General features: G+C 41.3%; 2 protein-coding genes across 4 annotated transcripts in view; one reads left to right on the top strand and one right to left on the bottom strand.

The window, feature by feature from the left end:
• Positions 1–13,677, top strand: part of LOC119878430 (radial spoke head 10 homolog B-like) — a 47,315-nt gene extending 33,638 nt beyond the window's left edge. The window contains 2 exon segments of the mRNA XM_038589056.1: positions 11,952–12,150; positions 13,395–13,677. Coding sequence (XP_038444984.1) covers positions 11,952–12,150; positions 13,395–13,569 — 374 coding nt within the window. The 3' untranslated portion in view covers positions 13,570–13,677.
• Positions 13,678–15,849: 2,172 nt separating this feature from the next.
• The window catches only part of LOC119878427 (vacuolar fusion protein CCZ1 homolog), a 30,847-nt gene continuing 20,950 nt past the window's right edge, over positions 15,850–25,746 (bottom strand). For 2 of the 3 annotated variants that reach the window (XM_038589052.1, XM_038589054.1), the window contains exons 11-15: positions 25,521–25,554; positions 24,809–24,926; positions 17,731–17,889; positions 17,335–17,462; positions 16,242–16,935 (exon numbers count right to left, since the gene is read on the bottom strand). In XM_038589052.1, coding sequence (XP_038444980.1) covers positions 16,721–16,935; positions 17,335–17,462; positions 17,731–17,889; positions 24,809–24,926; positions 25,521–25,554 — 654 coding nt within the window. In that variant the 3' untranslated portion in view covers positions 16,242–16,720. Of the gene's footprint in view, positions 16,202–16,241; positions 16,936–17,334; positions 17,463–17,730; positions 17,890–24,808; positions 24,927–25,520; positions 25,555–25,746 lie in introns of those variants that run through there. The other variant, XM_038589053.1, reaches the window with a different exon arrangement.

The following is a 25,746-nucleotide window of genomic DNA, read 5'->3' as shown; positions in this document are numbered from 1 at the left end:
CTGGGCTCTGATTCTGTTATATTGGTCTTGGCCAGTATCATACTGTTAGGTTTACTATACTGTGTAGTGTAGCTTCAAATCAGGAAGTATGATGCCTCCTGCTTAGTTCTTTCTCAGGAATGCTTTGGTTATTTGGGGTCTTTTGTGGTTTCATGTAAATTTTAGAGCTGTAAATTTTCTACCTATTAAAAATGCCATTGGAATCTTGATAGGGATTGCAATGAATCTATAAATGGCTCTTGGTGGTATTGACATCCTAACAATATTAATTTTTCCAGGTCATGAATGTGGGCTACCTTTCCATTTATTTTTGTCTTCTTTAATTTCCTTCATCAGTCTTGATGTACTCAGAGTAGAGATCTTTTTCCGTCTTGGCTAAATTTCTTCCTAAGTATTTTATTGTTTTGATAGTGTTGCAAATGGGATCATTTTCTTTAATTCTTTTCCTGATAATTCATTGTTAGTGTATGGAAACACTATTGATTTCTGCATGTTAATTTTATATTCTGCAACTTTCTGATTCATTGATTAGACCTATCCATTTTTTTGGTGGAATATTCAGGATTTCCTACATATAAAATCATGTCATCTGCAAATAGAGACAATTTTACCTCTTCCTTTCCAATTATGATATTTTAAATTTCTTTTTCTTGCCTAATTGCTCTGGCTAGGACCTTCCAGTACTATGTTGAATAAGAGTGGTGAGAGTGGCATCCTTCTCTTGTTCCTGATCTTAAAGGAAAAAATTTCAGTCTTTCACTACTGAGTATGATGTAAGCTGAGGGCTTGTAATAGATAGTATGTATGTATGTATGTATTTGATTTTATCTATTTGAGAGAGAGAGCACAAGCGGGGGGCGGGGGGCAGAGGGAGAGGGAGAAGCAGACTTTCCACTGACTGGGAAGCCTGATACGGGGTTTAATTCCAGGACCTGAGATCATGACCTGAGCCACCCAGGAACCACATACATAGCCTTTATTATGTTGAGGTACATTCCTTCTGTACCTAATTTAAGGGTTTTTTTAAGATTTTATATATTTCACAGAGAGCACAAGTTGGGGGGAGGGGCAGAGGGAGAGGGAGAAGCAGGCTCCCTCCTGAGTAGGGAGCCTGACATGGGGGTTGATCCTGAGATCACAACCTGAGCTGAAGGTAGATGCTTAATTGACTGAACCTCCCAGGCACCCTTTGTTAAGGGTTTTTATCATAAATGGACATTGACTTTTGTCAAATGCTTTTTCTGTGTTTATGAAGATGATCATATAATTTTTTATTTCATTCATATGAAATATGCATATGTTGGACCATCCTTGTACCCCAGGGGTAAATCCCAGTTGACCATGGTGAATGATCCTTTTAATATGCTAAACTCAGTTTTCTAGTATTTTATTGAATATTTTTGTTCCAGGGATATTGGCCTGTAGTTTTCTTTACTGGTCCTTTAGTGGTCTTTTCTGGCTTTGGCATCAGGGTAATGTTGACCTTGTAAAATGAAAATTTGGTAGTGTTCCCTCCTCTTCAGTTTTTGGGAAGAGTTTGAGAAGGATTGGCATTAATTTTTTTCAAATGTTTGGCAAAGTTCAACAGTGAAACTATCTGGTCTTGGGCTTTTCTTTGCTGGGAGATTTTTGGTTACTAATTCAATCTTACTAGTAATTGGTCCAATCATATTTTCCATTTCTTCTTCATTCAGTCTTGGTAGGTTGTATAGTCCTAAGAATTTCTCCCTTTCTTCTAGGTTATTATCCAGTTTGTTGGTGTATAATTGTTCCTAATAGCCTCTTAGGAAACTTATTACAATTAATACCACAGAAATATATTTGTTTTCATTTACAATTTTGTTGATTTGGGTCCTCTCTCTTTTTTACTTGGTTAGTCTAGCTAAAAGTTTGTCAATTTTGTTTAAGAGTTGGTTTTTTGAAAAAACAATTTTGGTAATATTTCTATTTTCCTGTTCTCTATTTTGTGTATTTCTGCTCTAATCTTTAGGATTTGCCTCCTTCTGCTACTTTTGGATCTAGTTTCTTTTTCTAGTTCCCCATGGCAGAGTTAGGTTAGTTTAATCGAGTTCTTTCTTGTTTCTTAATGTAGGTGTTTCTTGATATGAACTTCTTTGAACTACATTCACTACATCTGTAAATTTTTGTATATTGTGTTTCTATTTTCATTAGTCTCAAGATACTTTTAAACTTCCCCTTTAATTTCTTCTTTGACCCACTGGTTATTAGGGAGAGTGTTAACTTCCATGTGTTTGTGAATTTTCCAGGTTTTCTCCTGTTACTAATTTCTAGTTTTATACCATTGTGGTCAGAGAAAATACTTGATAGGATTTCAGTCTTCTTGAATTTGCTAAGACTTGCTTTGTGGTCTAACACATATTCTATACTAGGAAATGTTCCATGTTTGCTTGATTAGAATGTGTATTCTGTTGTCAGAATGTTCTGTATATGTCTGTTAGGTCCTCCATTTGGTCTACAGCATTGATCACATCTGCTGTTTCCTTATTGATTATCTGTCTGGATGACCTATCTGTTGCTGAGAGTAGGGTATTAAAGTCTCCAACTTTATTGTATTGCTTTTTTTCTCCTTTTGCTCTGTTAGTTTTTGCTTTATTTATTTAGGTACCATGAAGTTGGGTGCATAAATACAATTGTATCTTCCTGATGGATGATTTATCATTATATAATGACCTTGCCTGTCTCTTTTTACTATTTTTAAAGTCTATGTTGTCTGATATAAGTATAGTTACCTCTGCCTTTTTTTTTTTCTTGATTACCATTTGGTTGAAATGTCTTTTCCACCACTTCACTCAGTCTGTGTGCCTTGAAGACTAACATGAGTTCTTGGATGCAGCTTATTGTTGGATCTTGTCTGTTTATCCATTCAGCTATTCAATGCCTTTGACTGGAGATTTAATCTATTTACACTGAGTAATTATTGATAGGTAAGGGCTTACTACTGCTCTTTTATTAATTGCTTTCTGATTGTTTCATAGAGCTACTGTTGTATTTTTATCCTGCTGTGGTTTCTTTTTTTCGTGTTTTGATGTCTTTGGTATCAGTATGCTCTAACTCTTTAATATCATATTTTTTTTGTGTGTTATCAGTATAGATTTTTTCCCTTGTGGTAATTACCATAAGGCTTATATAAAATGTCTTAAAATTGGAACACCCTATTTTAAACTGATAACTTCATTAGAATTCCTAAATTTTATACTTCTCCCCCTCACGTTTTAGGTTACTGATGTTACAATTTACATACATACATACATACATTTATTTATGTATTTATGATTTTATTTATTTATTCATGAGAGACACAGAGAGAGGGAGAAGCAGGCTCCATGCAGGGAGCCTGATGCGGGACTCGATCCTGGGACTCAAAGCTCATGCCCTGGACCGAAGGCAGGTGCTAAACCACTGAGCCACCGAGGGATCCCTATTTACATATATTTAGATTATGTAGCTAATAACAGATTATTGTACTTAGTTACTTTTATTATGTTTTTAAACTTTTGAACTAGAGTTGTAAGTGAATTAGGCACCACCATTACGATATTACAGAATCTATGTATTTACTATTACTAGTGGGTTTTATACTACCTTCTTATGTTTTTATGATGTTAATTAGTATCCTTTGACTTCTACTTAAAGCGCCCTCTTAAGCATTTCCTAAAAGGCAGGTTTAGCAGTGATGAGCTCCCTCTTTTATTTGTTCGGAAAAGTCTCTCTCCTTCATTTCTGAAGGACAGCTTTGCTGGGTAGAGTTCTTGATTGATTCAATATTTGAATAGTTCATTTCATTCTCTCTTGGCCTAAAAAGTTTGTTGATAAACCAGTCAGTAGTCACATAGGTGTTCCCTTATATGTAACTTATTTTCAAAATTCTTTAATTTTGATGATTATAATGTGCTTCAGTGTAGCTCTCTTTGGGCTCAACCTATTTGAGGTCTTTATGGCTTCATGGATCTGGATGTCCTTTTCTCTTCTTAGGCTTGGGAAGTTTTTAGCCACTATTTATTGCTTTAAATATACTTTATAGGGCATCCCCGGTGGCTTAGTGGTTTAGCACCGCCTTTGGCCCGGGGCATGATCCTGGGAACCTGGGATGGAGTCCCATGTCGGGCTCCCTGCATGGAGCCTGCTTCTCCCTCTGCCTGTGTCTCTGCCCCCCCCCCCCTCTCTCTCTGTTTCTCATGAATAAATAAATAAAATGTTTTTTTTAAAGGAGGATTTCCTTACAATAAATAAATAAACTTTATATCCCTTTCTCTTCTTCTTCTGGAATTTCCATAATGAGAATATTGTTTCTTTTAATTGTGTTCCATAAATGCCATAGGCTTTCTTCACCTTTTTTTCTCTTTGCTCCTCCGACTGGGTAACTTCAAATGCCCTATCTTCTGGGTCTCTGATTCTTTCTTCTGCATGATCCACTCTGACTTTAAAGCTTACAATTAAATTCTTCAATTTGGTTATTTTTCAGCTCTAGGATTTCGGTTTTGGTATTTTTGATGGGCTCTTTGTTGAACTTGTTTTGTTCTTGCATTGTTTTCCTAATTTTGTATAATTGTATATTCTTGTAGTTCACTAAACTTCAAGAGGATTGTTCTGAATTCTTCAGCAGTTTATAGATCTCCATTTCTTTAGGGTCACTTATTACAGCTTTATGAGTTTCCTTTGGTGGTGTCATGTTTACTTGTTTTTCATAATTCTTGATTCCTTACTTTGGTATCTATGCATTTGAGCAAGGGGTATCGATTTCAGATTTTACAGGCTTGCATTAGCAGAGACAGTTGCTCACCAATAAGCTCAATTTGGGTTTTTGGATGTGTCTGCTGGTACTTTTTTGGGCAAGGGGGCTTGTTATCAGTTCTATTTCATGGCAAGGCCACTGTGTGAGCTCTGAGGTTGACAGGAGAAAGGTGCTGCTGGCTGACAACTGTTTTTAGGTAGGACTGGTGGCTTGGTTCCTTACACAAGTGAGGCTACAGGGTCAGCTTCATGGTTGCCTTGGTGTTCTGGTCAGGCTTACTAGATAGTTGGGGTTGGGTAGTATTCTCAGCTGTATGCAAGTCTATGAATTAGCTTCCCTACTCTAATAGGGCAGCAGGACAGGGTCCTTGGATGGCATGTCTTATTGTTGGGATTCCTGAATCAGACAATTTTGTGAAATAATTCCCTGGCCAGACAGGTTACTGGTTTTGCTCTGCAGACAGGGAAAATTCTAGGCTGTGCTCTCTGTTCAAGTGCAGGGCTGTTGGATGGGATAAAGACTATCCAACAATGAGGCATGGTGGAAGGGGTGGGGAGTAGTGTTATGAATTAGTTTCTTTGGCTGAGTGGAGAGGGAAAAGCCTTATCTTGAGGTGGATAAGGCTTTTTGTTTGTAGTCTTGACTCAAGCCAACCCATGCCCCCATGTTTCCTGGTTAAACAAGGCCACTGGCTTTGCTCTGCAGGCTTTCAGCTCCGCATACCAGACTGCTCAAGTGTTGTAGGACTACATAGGTTCCAGGTGTTCTGGCCAGGCTTCTGGCTGAGCAGGGCTGGGAGCTTTCCTTAGCACTGGGTGGGGCTATAAATCAGCTACTCTGCTTGGGCAGAGCAGTGGAACCCTCCACACATGGCACTGGCTGCCATATTTTCTGTTAAGTGTTGAATTATACAGTTTGCAGGTGTTCTTGTCTTTCTGTTCAGATGCTGTAAGTCAGGCTATGACTCAGCTCTCCTGCCAGGGAAGCAGGGCTGACCAGGTTCCCGGGCTGGCACAGCTCCTCATTTGAGGATATGAATCAGGCTGATCTGTACCCTGTGGAGTTTCCTGGTCAGATTTCACCACCAACTTGGTACTGTAGGTGTGCAACAATGCTGTTTGCGGGCTGCCACTTGGGTGCTGCAGGTAGGAACTCAGTCTGCCAAGATCTCAGTGCAGTGACTGTTGCAAGACCCCCGGCCCCCCCACTTTTGTTACAATCAAATTCCTAGTGGTTGAGTCCTCAGATTCCCTAGCGGTTCCCATGGGGTAAGACTGGAGGGACCTGTAATGCTGAGGGAACTGGATGTCTACCCTAGTCTCTCTTTCCCCACTGGAGGAACCACAGGCTCAGGGGTGGCCTCACTGTGGTGCTGTGCCAGCCTGAGGGTTGAGGGGGTGGTGTGGGCAGCATTTAACTGCTACTCTTACCCTTCCAGTGCTGCTTTGTTCTCTGTGGTGCAGGGGGGCTTCAGCTTCACCCCTGCATTCTAGGATTCTCCCAGTGGTGTCTTGTTCTGGTTCTTCTTTTGAAGGGGGAGTGAAGTCAGGTGATGACCTATGTCACCATCTTGGTGATGCCACTTCTCCTGGAGTTGACTTTTGAAAGCATGATCCTACCAAGTTGAATCAGTCAGGACAGTGCCCCTCTGGTGTGGGGCCTGCATGTCCATCTCTCCAGCCTGACACTGTTGACTATATCCTTACACAGCCGACTTGTATCTCTCAGGAGTTTCACTCACTTTTTTAAAAAAATTGAAGTATAATTAACATACAGTGTTGTATTAGTTTCATATTACAGATGATTCAACAATTTTACACATTACTCTATGATTTTCAAGATAAGTGTACTCTTAAACCCTCTTTTAAAATTTCACCCATCCCTCCCATTCACCTCTCTGGCAACCACCAGACTTTGTCTCTTTTTTTTTTTTATCCATATTTAAGACTTTGTCTCTTTTCTTCTTGTTTATTCATTTGTTTTGTTTCTTAAATTCTACATGAGTGAAATCCTATGGTATTTGTCTCTCTTACTTCACCTAACATTATACCCTCTAGGTCCATCCATGTTGCAAATAGCAAGATCTCATTTTTTATGCCTGAGTAATATTCCATCATATGCATATATGTGTATAAATAGGTATAAATATGTACATAGTAAGTGTGTACATATACACACACACACCTTCATCTATGGATAGACACCTGAGTTGCTTCCATGTTTGGCTCTTGTAAATAATGGTACAATAAACATAGGGGTGCATATCCCTTTTCAAAATAGTGGTTTCATTTTCTTTAGATAAATACCCAGTAATGGAACTACTGGATCATATGGTAATTTTAATTTTTTGAGGAACCTCCGTTCCATTTTCCACAGTGGCTGCACCAATTTTCATTCCCACCAACAATACACAAGGGTTCTTTTTCTTCCATATCCTTCCCAACACTTGTTATTTCTTGTGTTTTTGATTTGAGCCATTCTGATAGGTGTAGGTGATATCTCACTGTGGTTTTGATTTGTGTTTCCAATGATGAATGTTCATCTTTTCATGTGTCTGTTGCCTATCTGAATGTCTTTGGAAAAATGTGTATTCAGGTCCCCTATCCATTTATTTTTTTCCCTGTCCATTTATTAATAGGATTATTTGATTTTGGTATTAAGGGATTAATACCCAAAGTATATGAAGAATTTATCAGATATTATCATTTCCAAACATCTTTTCCTATTCTGTAGGTTGCCTTTTTGTCTTGCTGATGGTTTTCTTCACTGTGCAAAGGCTTTTGATTTTGATGTAGTCCCCATAGTTTATTTTTGCTTTTGTTCACCTCAGGAGACACATTTAGAAAAATGTCACTAGGACTGATGTCAGAGAAATTACTACCTATGTTTTCTTCTAGGAGTTTTCTGGGGGAGGTCTTTAATCCATTTCATTTTTGTGTAAGATGGTTTTTAAAGATGCTCAAGTACCTCATATTCCTTCTAATATTATCCCCCTCCCTGGTAAAAATCCCCCTAGCATTCTATCTGCTGCTTCTACTTCCCCAACTCTCAGATCATTACTCAGCCCTGTCTACACTGGCTTCCAGCTTCATCCCTCTCCTTTTGCTGGAGTCATCTAATGCCACTAGGGTCTTCCTATTTTAAAAAGGGCCAGCTGTATTCAGTTAAACAGCAAACCATCATACAACCACTTGGGACATTAAAAGCACTAAAACCAAAACAACAAAAATCCCCACCAAATAGGAGGTCCTCTATTCTAACTAATCCTTAGAGAAAAATAAAATTACATTTCTGAGGATACTTAGAAAACTGAAAAAACAGAAACACTCCCTATGAGATATAGTCAAAACTATAACCTAAGAAAATGGATAGTGTTAAATGTTTTCACCATTAAACAGGAAACATGGTAACTTCAACATTTGGCCAAAAAAAGGGTAGAAGGGAGGAGTAATGAAATATAAGGACAGCAGGAGGAGGCATGAACAAAAATATAAACTCCTAAATTATGCATAAAACAAAAATACTAAAATTACTAAAATTGATCATTCTGAAAGCTGGTTTTTTATGTGAGAAGACACCCCCAACCTAGTACAGTCAGGATGAAAGTGATAGAACACATATCATCTCTCTTGGAAGGAAAAAGTACCCACCAATGAGAGTCTTAAAAAAAGATTTTTGTTTATTCATGAGAGACAGAGAGAGGCAGAGACACAGGCAGAGAGAGAAGCAGGCTCCCTGTGAGGAGCTGATACAGGACTTGATCCCAGGACCCTGGGATCACAACCTGAGCCAAAGGCAGATTCTCAACCACTAAGCCACCCAGGTGTCCCAAGATTTTTTTTTAAGTGTAGTAAAAGGATGCTATACATCTCCAAGCTAATACATGTGAAAAATTTGAAATTCTTTTCTAGGAAGATAATAACAAAAATTGACTCAGGAAAATACAAAAAAAAGAACCCTGAATAATCATGGGGGGAAAACCATAAAAAAAGTTACTCTCCTATATTTAATTTTAGGAGCAAAAAAACTTAAGACAGTACCAATATAAGAATTGTTCTTACATTCTTATTTTTAAAACTCTAAAGCTTATGCTAAAAACCTTTCAATTCATTTAACAGAATCAGTATAACCAAGACTGGTTTGAAAATGTGACTCAAAAAACCTCCAAACCAAAACCAAACCAGACCCCTGTTTCTCCACTGGGAAAGAGGCAGGGGTGGGTACATAAAACCTACATGAGTGGGAAGATCCCTGCTGAATTCCCGGAGTCTAAAACATGCTAAATTAATGAAACCTAAACAATATTAATTCAAAAGTTCCTGTCTTTTAATCCACAGAGTGTTTTTTCTGCTCCATCCATTTCTGTGGTTGATGCTCTACTGGATTTTCATCTCACGTTCCTCTGTTCCACAATTTGTTTGGTTCTTTGTGATTTCCATCTCCTTGTGATAAGCTCCTTCTATTTGTACATTGTTTTCCTGATTTCATGGAATTTTCTTCCTGGGTGTGCTTCTACCTCCCTGAGCATCCTTCAAATGGCTATTTTGAACGTTCAGTCGGGTCCATTGCAAACCTCCATGGATAACTTTGGGGCTGGTTGCTAGAAGATTATTGTGCTCTTGCAGTGGTCACATTTCTTAGAGGGTTTGTGTTCTTTAAGGCCTTGTGTTGCTGTCGTTTTATCTGAAACCTCCACTAATAAAACTTTCCTTTGGCCTTGCTAGGGATTCGGAAGCTTTCTCAGACCACCCAAGGCCACACCTGCTCAATATTTCTTAGTCCCTCTTACAGCAGAATTCTTAAGCCCACATGCCTTCTCTCCATCCCACAGCATATCAGGTCGTGTGCTGGCAGCCTCCTTCTTGCTTTCCCGAGATGGTGCTAAAACTCAAGTTGGTGGTCTCTCCCTGGCCCACATTCTGTGAGCGCTCACTCCCCCCACCTTATGTGGTGAGGTGCATGGGGTGCTGGGGGCTCCTGTGGGCCAGCTGGCACCAATGGCCTAGTTTCTCTCTTCGTGCATTTGCTCTTCTTGGACATTTCAAATAAATGGAATCATATGTCTATTGCATCTGTCATCTTACTCACTTGTAATTACTTGGGGATTCATTCATGCTGTAACATCTCAGCATTGTGTCCCTTTGATCAGTTGAGTAGTGTTCCATTGTACGAATAAACCACGTTTTCTGTCTTCATCTAGCTGGACTGTTGCCACTTTGGGCTATCATGAATAGTGAAAATTGGTGTGTAAGGCATGGTGGACATATTTTAACTTTTCTTGGGTAGATATCCAGTGGCGGAATTGTTCTGTCATATGCTAAGTCTATGCTTAGTGCTTAAAATAGCCAGGCTGTTTTCCTAATTGGCCATGCCATTTTATCTGCCATCAGTAATATAGGAGGTAGTCTGGTTTCTCCTTGTCTTCTCCCAACACTTAGTGTGTGTTTAAAATTTCTTTTTATTGGGTTGTCTCATTGAGCTATTTATGTAATCTGGATACAAGTCATCCTTTATCTGATATGTTTGGCAGATATTCTCTCCTGGTGTGTGGCCATTTATTTTGTAATTATTTGCTTTGGCAAACATGACTTGGGGGGAAACCACAAGCATATCACTGTTTACTTGTATTAAATCATCTAGCCTTCACACCACCTCTGTGAGGTGTCCTCCATGGTTCCCTTTTTGCAGATGAGGAAGCTAAGGCACAAATATTCACTTGCAGTTTACACAGTTAATACGTGGCATAGCTGAGCCTTGACTCTAACTTGTTTGGCTCACATCTATGCTCTGGACTCCTGCACTATGATACTTCCGAAGCCTCTGCTTCGGAAGTATCAAGAATAAAAGCAGCAGCAGCAGCAGCAGCAGCAGCAGCAGCAGCAGAGACTGTGCATGCTCCTTGACATGGTTCCCAGAGCCTGGAAGAGGGTCAACACAATCCCAGGGAGGTGTTCTTCATCAGTTACCTCCAGGCACAACATTCTCCCAAGCCTGGGCCCGCTCCAGGTTATATGGATGTTCTAGAACCTAGGAACTCATGTGTAAAGTGCAGATGAAGGTTTCTCTCAGTGTTTATAAAATCTGGTACTGGCACCAAGGCCCTATTAGTGTTCCACTATGCTTGCCACAGTGGCTCCTGAGATGGGAAGTTGGACTGCTCGCAGAACCCACCATTCCATTGTCCCTGTCCCCACCCTCTTTACCCATCCCTGCCCTCACACAGCCGGAGTAGCCCATGCTAGAGACACAGTCTAAAAATACTTGCTGTCTTGAGAGATCCCAGAGCTTATTGATATTACCGAACCATCCAAAGCATTCTTTTCCCAGAATTAAACACATTCCAAAGTGTGTATCTTTTGGCCTTTGTAGATGTGAAGCAACTCTTACCAAGTCAGTGGTTCTACCGACCTTCTTATTTATTTGAGAGTTAAAAATCCTCTTTCATGCCATGCCTGGATAGCTCAGTTGGTTGAACATCCAACTCTTGATTTGGGCTCAGGGTGTGATCTCAGAGTGGTAGGATCGAGCCCGTCTGGCTCTGTGTTCAGTGCAGTCTGCTTGAGAGTCCCTCTCTCTCTGCCCTTCCCCTGCTCACATTCTCTAAATAAATAAAATCTTTTTAAAAATCCTATTTTCTTAACTGCCTTTGAAAACTGCAAAAGCCAAGGTCCCCTCCCACATAAAACATGAAAAATGTAAATTTTCTAGTTTAAATTCAATTCATAGTTTTAATTTTAGAAAACAAGAATACTGGGATCCCTGGGTGGCGCAGCGGTTTGGTGCCTGCCTTTGGCCCAGGGCGCGATCCTGGAGATCCGGGATCGAATCCCACATCAGGCTCCCGGTACATGGAGCCTGCTTCTCCCTCTGCCTCTCTCTCTCTCTCTCTGTGACTATCATAAATAAATAAAAATGTAAAAAAAAAAAAAAAAAAAAACAAGAAAACAAGAATACTTACACCATTTAGAAAAAAAATACCAGGAGACTCAGAACATCAATAATCATAGCTCTGGGTCTACTGACCAGGTACCTGCCTTGTTCCAGGTAGTCAGTGAAGCACTCTGTGGTTACCTTAGCCCTCCCAAGCTTGAGGGGAAGCATAGCATCATCCCATCTTCCAGGAGAGGAGGATGCTTAGTCATTGTAGAAAGTTGCAGAACTGGAATTGTATTCAGGCTCACTTTAAACTTTCTTCCAGAGAGAAAAGAAAAATCCAAGGATGAACCAAAAGAAAACCTTGCTGTGTGGATCATGAGTATGTATATCTTTTTTGTGAACATACTGTTCCATGCACACAAACACGAAGAAACCCTCAAGGAGAAAATAAGGGAGGACAGGCTGCATTACATGGCCACGGCTCACCAGAGGAAACTCGAAAATGATGAGCTGGAAGCAAGGTAACTTCACAGAACTTCTCTGCTCCTGTCCTCCATGATCTTTCCTTCCCATCTCTGTGGCTGTGGACCAAATGCTTTCATTAAAAATGTACGACTTCCTCAGAGATGCAGCTCCTCTGGTGGTACCGAGAACCTGGAACTGCCAGAAGGATCCTGCCTGTGGCCACCGGTTCTCTCAGGTGGTGAGGATGCCTGGGCCCCAAGGCTCACACAGACTCAAGTCCACATCGTGGCTGAGAGGCCACAGAGCTAGGCTGCTAGGTTCAGATCCCAGTCCCACCCCTTGGTGGCCTTGGATAAAATCCACTCACCATGCCTCGGTTTCCCCATCTGTAAGATAATCCCCCATTGGGCTGTTGTGAGGACTGAGTGAGCTGATGTAAAATATCTACAACAGTGCCTGGCATGTGGTGAGACCCCAGTACCTGCTGCTCACCTACCTTTCTAGAAACATGGTAGAGAACTGTGCAGTCATGTCTGTCCAGAGTGCTAGAGCCTGCTCTTTGCAAAGCACACCTCAAGCCCATTGGTCTGTTGAAGAAAGCAGTAAAATATACTTACAGGGGCACCTGGGTGGCTCAACTGGTTAAGCATCTGGCCTAGGCTCAAGTCTTGATCTTAGGGTCTTGGGATCCAGTCCTGAATTGGGTTCCCTGGTCAGCAAGGAGTCTGCTTCTCCCTCTCCCTTTGCCTCCCCATCCCTGCTCATGTGCTCGCTCTCTCTCAAATAACATCTTTTAAAAAAATCCTATACTTACGGGCAAAGATCACAAGAGTATTTTTTTTTTAAAGATTTATTTATTTATTTATTCATGATAGACCTAGAGAGAGACAGAGACACAGGCAGAGGGAGAAGCAGGCTCCATGCAGGGAGCCCGACGCGGGACTCGATCCCGGGTCTCCTGGATCACGCCCTGAGCTGAAGGCAGGCACTCAACCGCTGAGCCACCCAGGGATCCCCACACAAGAGTATTTTAAAAGGCCACTTACTAGCTGCTTTGGTTGCTATAAAGGAAAATGTTCCAAAATCACCTTAGATACATGGAAATTTTATTCTGGAGTGTCTATATATGGTATTACTTTTTATTTCAGGCCAAGTGAGGACAATTTACAGTTTGGCTTACAAAAACTAGTTGAAATCTAGGTGTGGCCAATTTGGTGTAAACAAAATACAGCATAAAATCTGGTTTTGAAATTGTGAAGTAAAAACAAAGCTGTCTTCCCCTGTTTGCTTCTTGTGTTAGGCTGAACAGCTTGAAAGAGGAAGAGGCCAAAAGAGCAGACTGTGAGATCGACATCACCGTGATCAAGGAACCAGTGGATGCTCCATCCTCAAGTTTCACACCCAGTCCCCCTAAGGAGGACACCATAGTGCCCCCATCCAGCAAGCCCGTCACAAGTAAGAAAAAGAAAAAGTAGAGGCTACTGCATTTGTACACAAGCTCCAGGAACAAGCCGATGTAAAAGGAACTGACAAGTGAAGTACTGTAACACATTTCCTGACCAATAAAACTGCGTTTTACTTCTTGTCTTAGTGTTTTTGAAATACCCCTGCCTGGGCCACTGCATTTCATGTTTCTTATGTGGTTGAAACAGAGCTGAATGAATATACACACCTGGATATTAAATGCGTGCACCTTCCATATATATATATTTTTTAAATCAAAGGACAGTATGAGTGATGAAGTTTAGAATCTGACAAAACTCATCACAGGATAGCTGGCAGGGGACAGACTAATTAAAACATTTCTTCAGGGCCCCCGCCTGAGCCTGGACCACCTCCTTGCCCCTGTCAGTGCCCTGTATCCAAATCTTACGTGTCCTCACGTGCTGCCTCTTATCCAGTTCCTACCCCATTGCTCCCCTATCAGCTCCCCAGCACTGCAAATGCAGCTCCACCACAGGCCAAGGTGGAAAGGCTGAAGAATGCATGTGCAGCCAGAGGTGAAGTGAAACTTTAAATCTGTGTTAGGAAACGTTATGCTGATCTGTGTTAAATTTAAGGGTAAGCACCAAAAGCATACAATCTATAGCTCCCAAAGAAGCAAAAGGAAGGAAACGGGGTCCACAATGCTGGGAAAGGAAAACGAAGGAAAAAGCTGGAAACCGAAATCACAGAAGATAGTGGGGAAAGTGCCGATGTGGCACACAGCTGGGAGTGGGTTCAAACCAACCCCCGCCCAGCACCCAGATGACTAGATTGGGTTCAAAACTGGAATTCACTTCAGTTACTCTTTTCAAGGGAAATCTCTTAAAACCAGATAGGAAGGATGAAAATAAAGATATGTAGCAGGAAAATCTAATCAAGATGCCTGGAATCATAAGCAGTATCAAAAAGAACAATTTAGGGCAGCCCCGGTGGCTCAGCGGTTTAGCGCCGCCTTCAGTCCAGGGCATGATCCTGGAGACCTGGGATCAAGTCCCATGTCGGGCTCCCTGCGTGGAGCCTGTTTCTCCCTCTGCCTCTCTCTCTCTGTGTGTCTCTCATGAATAAATAAATAAAATTTATAAAACAAAACAAAACAAAAACCAATTTAGGGGCACCTGGGTGGCTCAGCTGGTGAAGTGTCCAACTCGGTTTCACCTCAGGTCATGGTCTCGGGGTCTCAATTCTCTCCTCCTCCTCCCCCTCCTCACCCCCTACCTGCTCACTCACTCAAAAAATGAATTTAAAATGGAAAATGAACAGAATTTAAGGCAAACAGCATAATAGGGATAAAACTAGAAATGATAAAAGGACCAACCACCAAAAAGATGCATTATTCATAAACATCTTACATACTAACCTTGCAAAAGCTGGCAGAAGTACAGGGAAGAAACTGATCAAAAAGACATTTAGCAATGGATATGGGTAATTTAAGCAAGGAAAACTAAAAAAGTTTTAACATGCAGAAACAAGAATGCAACAGAGCTAAACACTGACTGCATTTTAGTTTGAAAAGTACAACTCCAAAGGATACATCAGAGACCCTGATCTAATTGTGCTGCAATTAGTAAGTCAGCAATGAACACATGAGACAGAATGCCTGCACAGACCGAAGCACAATCTCAGGTACCTCATGGCTTAAGAGTGATTCATGATTTCATAATGGAAAGAGTAAATTACGTAAGACATGAGAGCGGCAACAAAAATACTCCATGTCAAAAAAAAAAAAAAAAAAAAAAAAAAAAAAAAAATACTCCATGTCGGTGAGAAGTCCTTGGCCCTCTGCCATGCAGGTTGGGTTAAAGGCAAAAGGTGGAGAGTCCTGTCTAGAGCCAGGGTAGTACTGGTTTCCCTAAACTCTGGGATGGCCCAACAACCAAGTTACGGTAAATAAATTCCAGACGGGCTACGTGTCAGCTGTGAGGACGCAAGCGGCTGCGGCTACCCAAGAGTTCTACATGACAAATGAGGAATGCCTGACGTTTAGACCACACTGGGACACTTCCATTCAGTTCTTTGTATTACATATGGTCTAAAAATCACATTAGTACTCAAGAGAAAAACCAAGTTTAGCAATTAAGTCAGCAATGAACACATGAGACAGACAGAATGCTTCTGGGTTTGCTATAGCAGGTAGTAGGGAAGGGACCCAAACTCTGAGCAGCTCTAGCAGCTAGAATATCCCCAAGGATGAGCCAGGGGCCCACAGGGTGGGGAGGGGGCAGGGTGGTGGTCCACAAACAAGCAACAGGTGAGAGACTCAGAGCCAAACCGGAATTTAAAAACCTTAACAATTTATTCGTCTTATTTTCCAGTAAAATATTCACATAATGTCAAAAGAATGGAATGAAAGAGATGTAGCCAACTACCTTTAATTATTTCCGCATAAATATTTAAAATCTAAAAACCCCAGGGGATCATCAGACTGAGTAGAAATTTGATTCTTCAAAGCAAGTATTGCTTTACTATTGTCATTAATTCAGTCAATAATATGACCGAGAACCTGCAGTGGTAAACAAAATGCCTGCTGAGTTGTTTTTCAAAAGATGTTTCGGTGAGCCACTATCGGTCAATCCAAGAAGAATATGTTATTGAACTGTGTTGCACAAAGTTTCTTTACCTCTTCTGCAAAAAACAAACAAACATAAACAGAAAACAGGGGAGTGAGAAACTGAGGTTTTCACCTGAAAGGTTATAGGTTATATTTTAGTACCTTAAACTCTTCTGGAATATAGTTGGGAATAAATGTCTGCATTGAATGACCTTTAATCTCTTAAGGCGTAGGTCAGAAATGGTCATCAATCAAGGAAAAGGACAACAAAAAGTCAGCCTCCCGTGCCTAAAGGCCTCAGTACTGTTCCACACATCAACATGCGGCTGGTCTGGGCCCAGGGAGGTACATGCCTAACACCGCAAGTGCTGGAGACACCCACCAGTTGGGGGCCTGGAGCACAACTTCTAAAATATTGAGCAATTGGGTGCAACCCCCCAGGAACCCCAACTGCCACCAGGGCTGTGGTTCAAGCGCCCTGCTGAGGTGGCACCATCATGACTCAACTCCCCCTGTGCCGAGGTGAGTCACTGCTGTTTCTAATGCATGCAACTCTCACTACAAGTACTAGTAAGAAAAAAATGAACCGTGTCCTAGCAGATTTGTGCAAAAAATGAAACCTCACACCCAACTTTTCTCCTGTATAGAGCAATCCCCCAGCTCTCCCACTCCAGCTCGAGCAGAAGAGCAGAGGAGCCCGATGTGGCGAAGGGGACACCATCCTCTCCTCCAGCGCAAGCAGCTATCAGGATCAGCCGAGGCGGTTGCTGGAACCACAGGGCGTGGAGGACCAGACCAACCATCAGGACTGGAAGGTGAGAGAGAGGGAGCTCACCCACAGACAGGGCTGTAGCTTGCCCTATGAACCTCACAGTTCTCCCTGGGGATGGCTCTTTATCACTGGGAATAAAAGTGGACTTTTTTATACACAATGAATAAAGCCATGGGAGTTTTCTTTCTTTTAGCGTTATAGAAAATTTTCCTTTGGCTACTGCCAAGTTTCCTGTAACCTAGGGAAGCTTTTCATGTATATTTTCAAGGAATTGTACAACAGAAAAACACAGAATGGATTAAATCATGGTTTCCTTTAAGCAATGGGCAGCTGCTGTTCAACAGCCTCTGTGTGACTCGCTCTCTAGCAGGTTTCTTTCTCAGCACACTCAACAGACAGCACTCTAGTTCTGCTCAAGTACCAAAGCCTATTTACCATTTACTTCAATCAGGTTTGCGTTTTTTTGATTCAGAATAACATACAGCTCCCGCTGGTCAGACTTCTTCCCAACAACCCAGTAATCACTCATTGCCTTCACAATAACTTCTTCGTCCTCATCCACTCTGCAAGACAGTTTCCAAAATGCAATAGTTTGTTACAGGGTTATTAGAGCGTGAAAGACCCACCACTCTAAGACCAGAAGCCACAACCAGTCACTTGAAAAGTCTGGGGACCCACATGCAAGTGACTAACTTTGGGGCCTCCTGATCGGTTCAAAAGGGGGGCCCCCTCTGGGGAGGCTCCAGGATGCTCTGCTTTGAAGAAGATTCCTCCAATGCCTCTTCTCTTCTTAGAAAAGGGACACCTAATTTAAGAAATTGTTAGAATTACCTAGTAAAATCACTGTTGATGTCACCCAGAATCTTCATTAAGTCCGGATGCACAGATGTAAGTGACACACTAGGTGTTTTCCTCATGTGAATTGTACTTTTCTCGGCTAAATTCATATGGTTGAAGTAGATAAACTTAAACTGGGGTTCTTTTTCAGACCTGTGAAAACATGTCATTAAAATGTCATTCTCAAAGAATATTTATCCTAACAAGAGCACTACAATGTTAAAACCTTAAATCCATGTGGCGAAGGCCTTGTATTTTTGATGTTGGGGCCTTCAAATCAAGAATCTCAGTTAAGATGCTAATAGTAACTTATTTGATACCCATGAAGTATCCAATGATGGGATTTCCCAGAAAGCTTATCTTTTTGAAAAACCAGTATTATAACCATTTTGTGGTGATTTTCTCAACAATAGTGCTTTTAGAAATGGCAATCACTGGATTATTCACTGAATTTTTAAAAACAAATGCAAACTACACACAAGTCATCTGTCTTCTAGCAGAGGAGTCAGCAAAAGACTAGTGGCTCTGGTGCCAAATGTGGCCATTTTCCTAAAGTTTTGTTGGCATTCGGCCACTCCCATAGGTCATGTATTATCTACAGCCACTTGCACTTCAACAACAGTTGAGTGTTTGCAACATATACAGCCCACAAAATCTGAAAGGTGTATTATGTGGTCTTTTGCAGAAGTTGTTTGCTGACCTGTCTTAGGAGAGGAATAGCTCATTTATCCCACAGTGCCAGGGAATGAACATGCTCCCTGTATGTAAGGGAGGGAGAATTGAAGCTTACTATGGTAACAAAGCTTTTGTCACCCTAAATGGAGACCATTCTAAGGTGTATTTGGCTTTACTGCTGTAGCATAAAGAATATTTTAATTGGAATACATCTTTTATTATTTGAAATAACCAGACAATGCTACCACATTGCCTCCCAGGTCAGAGTCTGGACTCCTCAGGGAACCACTCTGACAGTGAGGCCACAGCTCCCGGGGCCTCCCTCCCTCCCTGCTCACAGCACCCTTAAGTTACACTCTGGGGTGTGGTGACAGCCTGAGCAGCCCTGCCACTGGGAGGCTCAGAAGCCTTCTCTGCTTACTTCAGGGTTAGGAGCCATGTTCTGGTGGGCTGAGGGTGCCGGAAATCCGACCTCCGGAAAAGTGGGTTACTACTGTAATACTTTACATCTAGGCAAAGAAAGAATGTGGATGGCTTAGTGTCCAGGAACATGAAAAGAGAATTCTCACAAAACCAGAATATGTTTTTCGTAGGCCCCCTAAAACTAACAAAAGCACGTATAACTACAAGAAACACTGGAAAAATAGAACATTTTAAAAATGCTTGGAAAGAGTTGTGAATTTAGTTGTCTGGGCATATAAACTCCTACCCAGCCTCAATCGGGCTTACAGTCCTGGCTATTCCATTTCACTCCAAAACACTCTGTGGCCTCCCTCTCTCCCTCATTTAGAATATGTAAAATATTCTTCTAAGATCTAAATGATTTCTTTTCTACCCCCAGTAGAAATTTACATTAGCAAATGCTATTCAGTAGTTAAGACAGTGACCAATGTGGCCTCTTTCCACCCCACCTTCCACTACGATAATATAAAAACAGAAATAGATTAAAAATTGCTACTTGCTCTTCACAATTAAGTTGTCCTCTTCATATAAGAAAAAGGAGAGGGCAGCCCTGGTGGCTCAGAGGTTTAGTGCCGCCTTCAGCCCAGGGCCTGATCCTGGAGACCTGGGATTGAGTCCCATGTCGGGCTCCCTGTGTGGAGCCTGCTTCTCCCTCTGCCTGTGTCTCTGTATCCCTCTCTCTTTCTCTGTGTCTCTCATGAATAAATAAATAAAATCTTAAAAAAAAAAGAAAAAGAAAAAGGAGAGACCTGCTCACAATAAAAACAGCAAGGATAATGTGCATCCTAAGACTCATTAGTCATGTCAAAAGTAACATCTAACAAATGGTGTGCTAGTTTTGAAGTAGTAGTGGCCACATTCACCTGGTATCTTTTCCAAAGAGTGAAAACGGACTCCTTTTAAACACCAAAGCATTTTTCCTCTTAAACACAGAAATGAAAATTTCTTGCCTTCTTAAAAAAGAACATGCTAAATACAGTTAATCACGTCAATATAAAATACACTGAACGCAGGGAAATACAGAATTCTTCCTGACGATGTTAAAAAGTTTGGTTTAAAATATCATAGCACAGTAACAATATCCTCAAAGAACATGGAAAGGCGAGGCCTGTCTTAACTGGTTGTAGTCTATGCTTTTTCAGTTCATATGTCCACAAGTTTTTTTTTACAGATTTTCTGTTTTCTACCAACCCTTTCTTTACATCCTTTTTTGCCCCTTCTACTATCAGCTGAAAACCTAAGTATCCGTGACTGGCAGAGTCACAGGGAGGTTTCCCACAAGTAAAGAGCAGCAGTTTTACTGAGATGCCAGAGACTAAGTGTTTAAGAACCAGGTATGTGAAAACCCATCCAAACTTCAAAAGCATGCCAGGAGAGGTTACTACAAGCCCTGAGCCCATGGAGGAAATCATCAGCTGTTTAGCAGGTGCCTGATTGCTTGTGGAGTTTCCCTGTGGAGTCAATAGTTGTTGGAACTGAGACCATCTGGAGGCTTTACTTATTCTGGGCCTCGTTCCAGATGGCTAAAGGTTGCCACACACGTGGTTTCTGGATAAGGATAGCTATTCCTCACTTAATGAACTGAACGAAAAAGATTCTGAACTGACCGATGTGGATACTGTAAAAAGGAAAACTGGCCTTTATGTAGGAGTTAAACATTACAGCTCTTGCTCCTTTGTATGTCTAGGATAATCAGGAAGTGAGGCACAGCTGGGCCCCAGGAATATACATGTGAACCCTATCCTGGAAGGAAGGCTTCTGAGCCCCTGCTCCCACTGCACCACCTCTGCACACCAGACTAACCCATCCCTTGTCATGTCCCTCCGCCTGGCATCCCATCCTAAGTCTTATCCTTACCAAGCTTCTGTCAAAGGTTTTACTCCTCACTTCTTGTAGAAATCCTAGCACCATCAGCCTCCCAAGCAATTGGGCTGTTTTAGAATTTTTTTTAAAAAAGATTCAATTTATTTATTCATGAGAAACACACACACACAGAGGCAGAGACACAGGCAGAGGGAAAAGCAAGCTCCATGCAGGGAGCCCGAATGTGGGACTCGATCCCCGGTCTCCAGAATCACACCCTGAGAAGAAGGCAGATGCTTGGGATCCCTGGGTGGTGCAGCGGTTTAGCGCCTGCCTTTGGCCCAGGGCACGATCCTGGAGACCCAGGATCGAATCCCACATCGGGCTCCCGGTGCATGGAGCCTGCTTCTCCTTCTGCCTATGTCTCTGCTTCTCTCTCTCTGTGTGTGACTATCATAAATAAATAAAAATTTTTAAAAAATGTTTAAAAAAAAAAAAAAAAAGAAGAAGGCAGACGCTTAACCGCTAAGCCACCCAGGTGTCCCTGTTTTACAAATGTATTCAAAATGACTGATTAAAAAAGGATTATAAAAATCACTCACAGGAAAGAGTCTCCTTTTCCAGTAACTTTGTCCTTCCTCCTCCTCCTCCCTTTCCAAATTTAGTATTCAAAGTGGCTAGTAAGTAAGAATATGTGAAAGAAATAAATGTCTCAGATTCAGAAAACTATGGATTTTGGGGAAAAAGTATTAAATTAGAGCCCTTAAAAATTCCAGGTGAATTAGACCGAGACACAGAAGATAAAATCATAAAAATACTACAGATAAAAATGGCATTTTAAAAATGATACTGGGATAGAAAGCTGCAAATATGACAGTGAAAACAGAAATCAAAAGGAAATGACTTATGAAATGGATTATATATGAAACCCAAATGTTATAAAAAATAGTAAAACCAAAGTTAAAAAAATACGTGGTATGACTGAAGAGTATTACATGAAAAGTGTTGAAAGAAAAGATTTAAAGCACTTCAGTGGGAAGGGCCAATGGACACAGACAGGCAGTTCATGGAAGAGACAGAAATGCCAACCTCGAGTGTCACCTAGCAGATGTCAAGACACAGCATGGAGAAGGAGTGCGAGGTGACCCACACTGTCACTGCACATTCCCTTTGCCCCAGAACTCCATGCCAGGGACATCTCCTAACACATCAGATCATTTAATACAGAGCTGTTTGAATGTTAACAGCCATAACCAGGCTACCCACCAAATAGAACAATGATTAAACAAACAGAGCTCATCTATCCAATTAAGTACCTATGAAGCCATGAAAGAGAATAGACAGATCCATATTTATTGATTTAAAGTGATGTTCATGCCATATATTTTCTAAAAGCTACAGATTTACAGCATGACTTATTTTTAAAAACCTGCCAGTAAAAAACACTGTGTCTAGGTCACTGATTTCCTATGTGTATAGATCTAAAAAGATACACGCTAAATGAGATAAGATTTCCAATATTTATATTTCTGAATTTAAAAATTATGGACATAAATTACTCTCAAAAAAAGAAAAACATTTAAAATAATTGAATTACAAAGTCCTTAAGTAGAAAAAAATCGAGGTGTCACACAAGTAATAGAAACCAAAGGCCAAACAAACCTACTTTATGCCATTCCTTAAAGGAGTGACCTCAATTTCATAAGGAACATTAAAAGAACCACAGCTTATGAGTATAAATTTGACACTAAAGATTACGTCCTGAGCTAGCCCTATGGTTGCCTCCCAGTGAGGGTTGAGGCTATCAAAACAGCTGGGCCCTGGAGTCCTGGCACTGACCTCTGGGGTCAGGATGGCTGGCTGCCTAATACAGTACTCCCCACCTATCAGCAATGCTAGGAGCTAGGATGTGAGTCTTGGAGGTCCTAGAACTGGCATGTAAAATGGTTTGACCTGGGTCAGGATTTCCAAAAGAAAAGCACATTATCTTTCCTACTCAAGAGCATTTCTAATCAGCTGAGACTTACAGTTTGGCAACAAGAGCCCCTTACAAGTAAAATCTTAGATGCATCGAGAGTAACCTTTAGGTCACCTTTCAAAGACACAAACAACTATGCCTCTAGAGTCTCTGTTCTTGGGCATTGCCCTAAGTTGTATGTTCTACCGTCAAGTTTTCCAGGCGTCCATCTTTCAGGGGCCATAGACACTACACAGTGGTTCTAGGCAGTCAGAAACTGTCCTCCGCAGTAGATGGATCTGTGCCAAACCACACACAGCGAAGTATTAACTGTAGAGTCTGATGGGGGGCTGCATGTGTGTTCAGGGTGTCATTTTTTCCACTTCCTATGTTTGAAAATTTTCATAATAAAATATCAGGGAGAAAACTCCTTTCTAGTGAAATTAGATTATTAATATCCACAGCTCTCTCCTTTCTTCAACTATTGATTTGGGAATAAAAATCTTAAATTACAGCCCTTCCTCTAGTGCTTGAAAATTCCGGGTGAATTAAAGATTGAAACACAGAAGATAAAACCATAAAGTGCCAGAGATAAAAATGGCATATTTTTAGGATATTGGAGTAGAGAGCCATAGGTATGACACTGAAGGTAGAAATCTAAAGGAAATGACTACTAAAATAAACGACATATAAATCCCACACTTGTATGTTATAAAAATAACATACCATAATAAATAAATAACCATAATAACATAAATAAAACCGAAGTTAAAAATGAGAATATACGATATGACTTCTGAACAATCCCAAGGAGAGTTGACCTTTGCAGAATAGAAGGTCCCTGACAGCAAGTCTACCTGAGATATTTGCTGGGGAGTTATGTAAAATCCATCACATCTATGGAAAGCACGGGCAGAACGGGTACCCTGTCCAGCAATCGCCCCACGGCTGGGAGGTGGGGAGTGGGGTGGAAAAACAGGGAACTACACTTCCTCTCAACAGTTTATAATTTGCATGATACCAAACAGATCTGATTCACTTAGGCTTCTTTCAGAAAAGAGAATCTGACAGTTTAATGGTGAAAATTAAACTTCAAGACACAAACCATAAGAGACTCTTAACTCTAGGAAACAAACTGGGGGGGTATGCTGAAGGGAAGGTGGGGGGCGGGGGTAACTGGGTGATGGGCATTTGATGGAATGAGCACTGGGCATTATATGCAACTGATGAGTCACTAAATTCTACCTCTGAAACAAATAATACATTGTATGTTAATTAAATTTACTTAAAAAAATTAAACCTCAGGATGGAAAGTGGTCTGGCATGTTCATTTCCTGGCCTTATCTTTTCTAACGCAAAGCAAGCTGTTGACAGTAACAATCTACGCACAGATACAAAACCTATTCGTACTATCACCTGGACCCTATGTGTGACCTCTCTACAGGCTGACGCTTCTGTAAGACCATATACACACAGCATGGAGTCACTATGCACACAGGTTATACATAAATTCAAACACGTAACTTCACAAACATAGAAAGTTCATAGACGGCTTATGTTTCTCAAAGGACTTCCCATGTGCTTGCTTCATCTTTACAGCAATTTGACTTTACATTGAGAGGAGTAGCAAGAGGTTCAGTGACTTCCCAGTGTTCTTAAATAATGAGGTTAACTTGAGTCTCCTGATATATTACTGGAGCCAGCGTCTTTTAAGGCACCAAACTCTGGCCCAATGCCCTAATGGCCTACATCACAGCTAACTTCACCCCATACATTTATGCACAAGAAGCAAAGTCCTTTCTGTCCACACAAGGCAAACCCCTGCTAATTAACACTGCCAGTGTGAATTTTACCACTGGGCAGGCAGGACGTGAGGTGGTGCTCATGAGGTCCAACCAATGGGCACAGCTAGTATGCCTAACCCCATACGTTTACGCCACAGTCAGGGCAGAGCGAGGAAATGTGTTCCCAGAAGACCCAGCCCCAGTCATCATCGTGGAGCAGAAAAGCTCAGGGAGAGTTCCCCTGGGAGCTTATAAGACAGGACTGAACTGCACACCTCTTTTCTGGATTCAAAGAAAACATGAATGACATTACCATCCATATTCTTAAGTAGAACTACCCTTACTCTTCCCAAACCAGTTAAATGCTAGAAAGTAAACATGAAGTACAAACCCAGACATCCTTTTGTTGACGTTAAATTGCTCACAGATGTCGGACGCCAGCACCGTGAGCTGGGGCCCAACAATGCTGTCCAGTCTTCGGCAAAAATCCAATGTGGGCTGTACAGAGGCTAACAATTTAAAAAATGCCAGTAAGTTTTAGAATTCTTTGTGTTGAGAAGGTCAATATTCATCTAACAGTCTTGATTACAGTATTCCAATGAAAACTTTACTGATCGGGAAAATAAAACAATGCAGTAACTGGCTCTCCCTCCCCTCCCCAAGAGAAGAGAAACTTCTAGAAGAGTCAGAGACCCCAGCTCATTGTGAATATCGATATAAACACACCCGTGGCATGGGTAAATTGGCCGGCTACCCCCACTAGACCCAAGAAGGTCAAATATTTAACTAATACCATACAGCACTCAGGGGCCAGCTGCCCTCTGGTGCTTTATAAACATTATCTCATTTAGCCCCCAAACCCCCTTTAACAAAGGTACTCTTGTTAGCACTTCATGGGCAGAGAGGCACAGAAAGGTGCCCAGGGCCTACTGCAGGAAGCAGGAAGACCAGGACTATTTACCACGGCAGAAATCAGAGAGGGCAGCCATGCTTAAGAGAGCCTCTATGACAACATGTTTACTGTTTAGGGATAGAACACAGCAAAGCGTAAAGAGAAAAGGCTTATCTACTTGGGCTGAAGTCAGATACAGGTGTGTACCTACCATCAATCATAAAGCAAACAGCTGCACTCATGGCCTGGGAAGAGAAAACAAACCAAAGATTACAAAATGGCACAAAAAAAGCAATTTGACGATGATGCAGTGGCTCTGTTTGAATCCGGACTTGAATCACTTGGTCAAGATATTTTTTAGTCTACTGGAGAAATCTGGATATGGACAGGACAGTAGAGGACACGAAGGAAGTACTACTGTTTATTTTGCTAGGTGT

This window comes from Canis lupus, unplaced genomic scaffold (assembly GCF_011100685.1).
Source record: "Canis lupus familiaris isolate Mischka breed German Shepherd unplaced genomic scaffold, alternate assembly UU_Cfam_GSD_1.0 chrUn_S1610H1801, whole genome shotgun sequence".
Lineage (NCBI taxonomy): Eukaryota > Metazoa > Chordata > Mammalia > Carnivora > Canidae > Canis > Canis lupus.
Note: the sequence above shows the minus strand (reverse complement) of the source record. Positions and strands in the feature narration are given on the sequence as shown.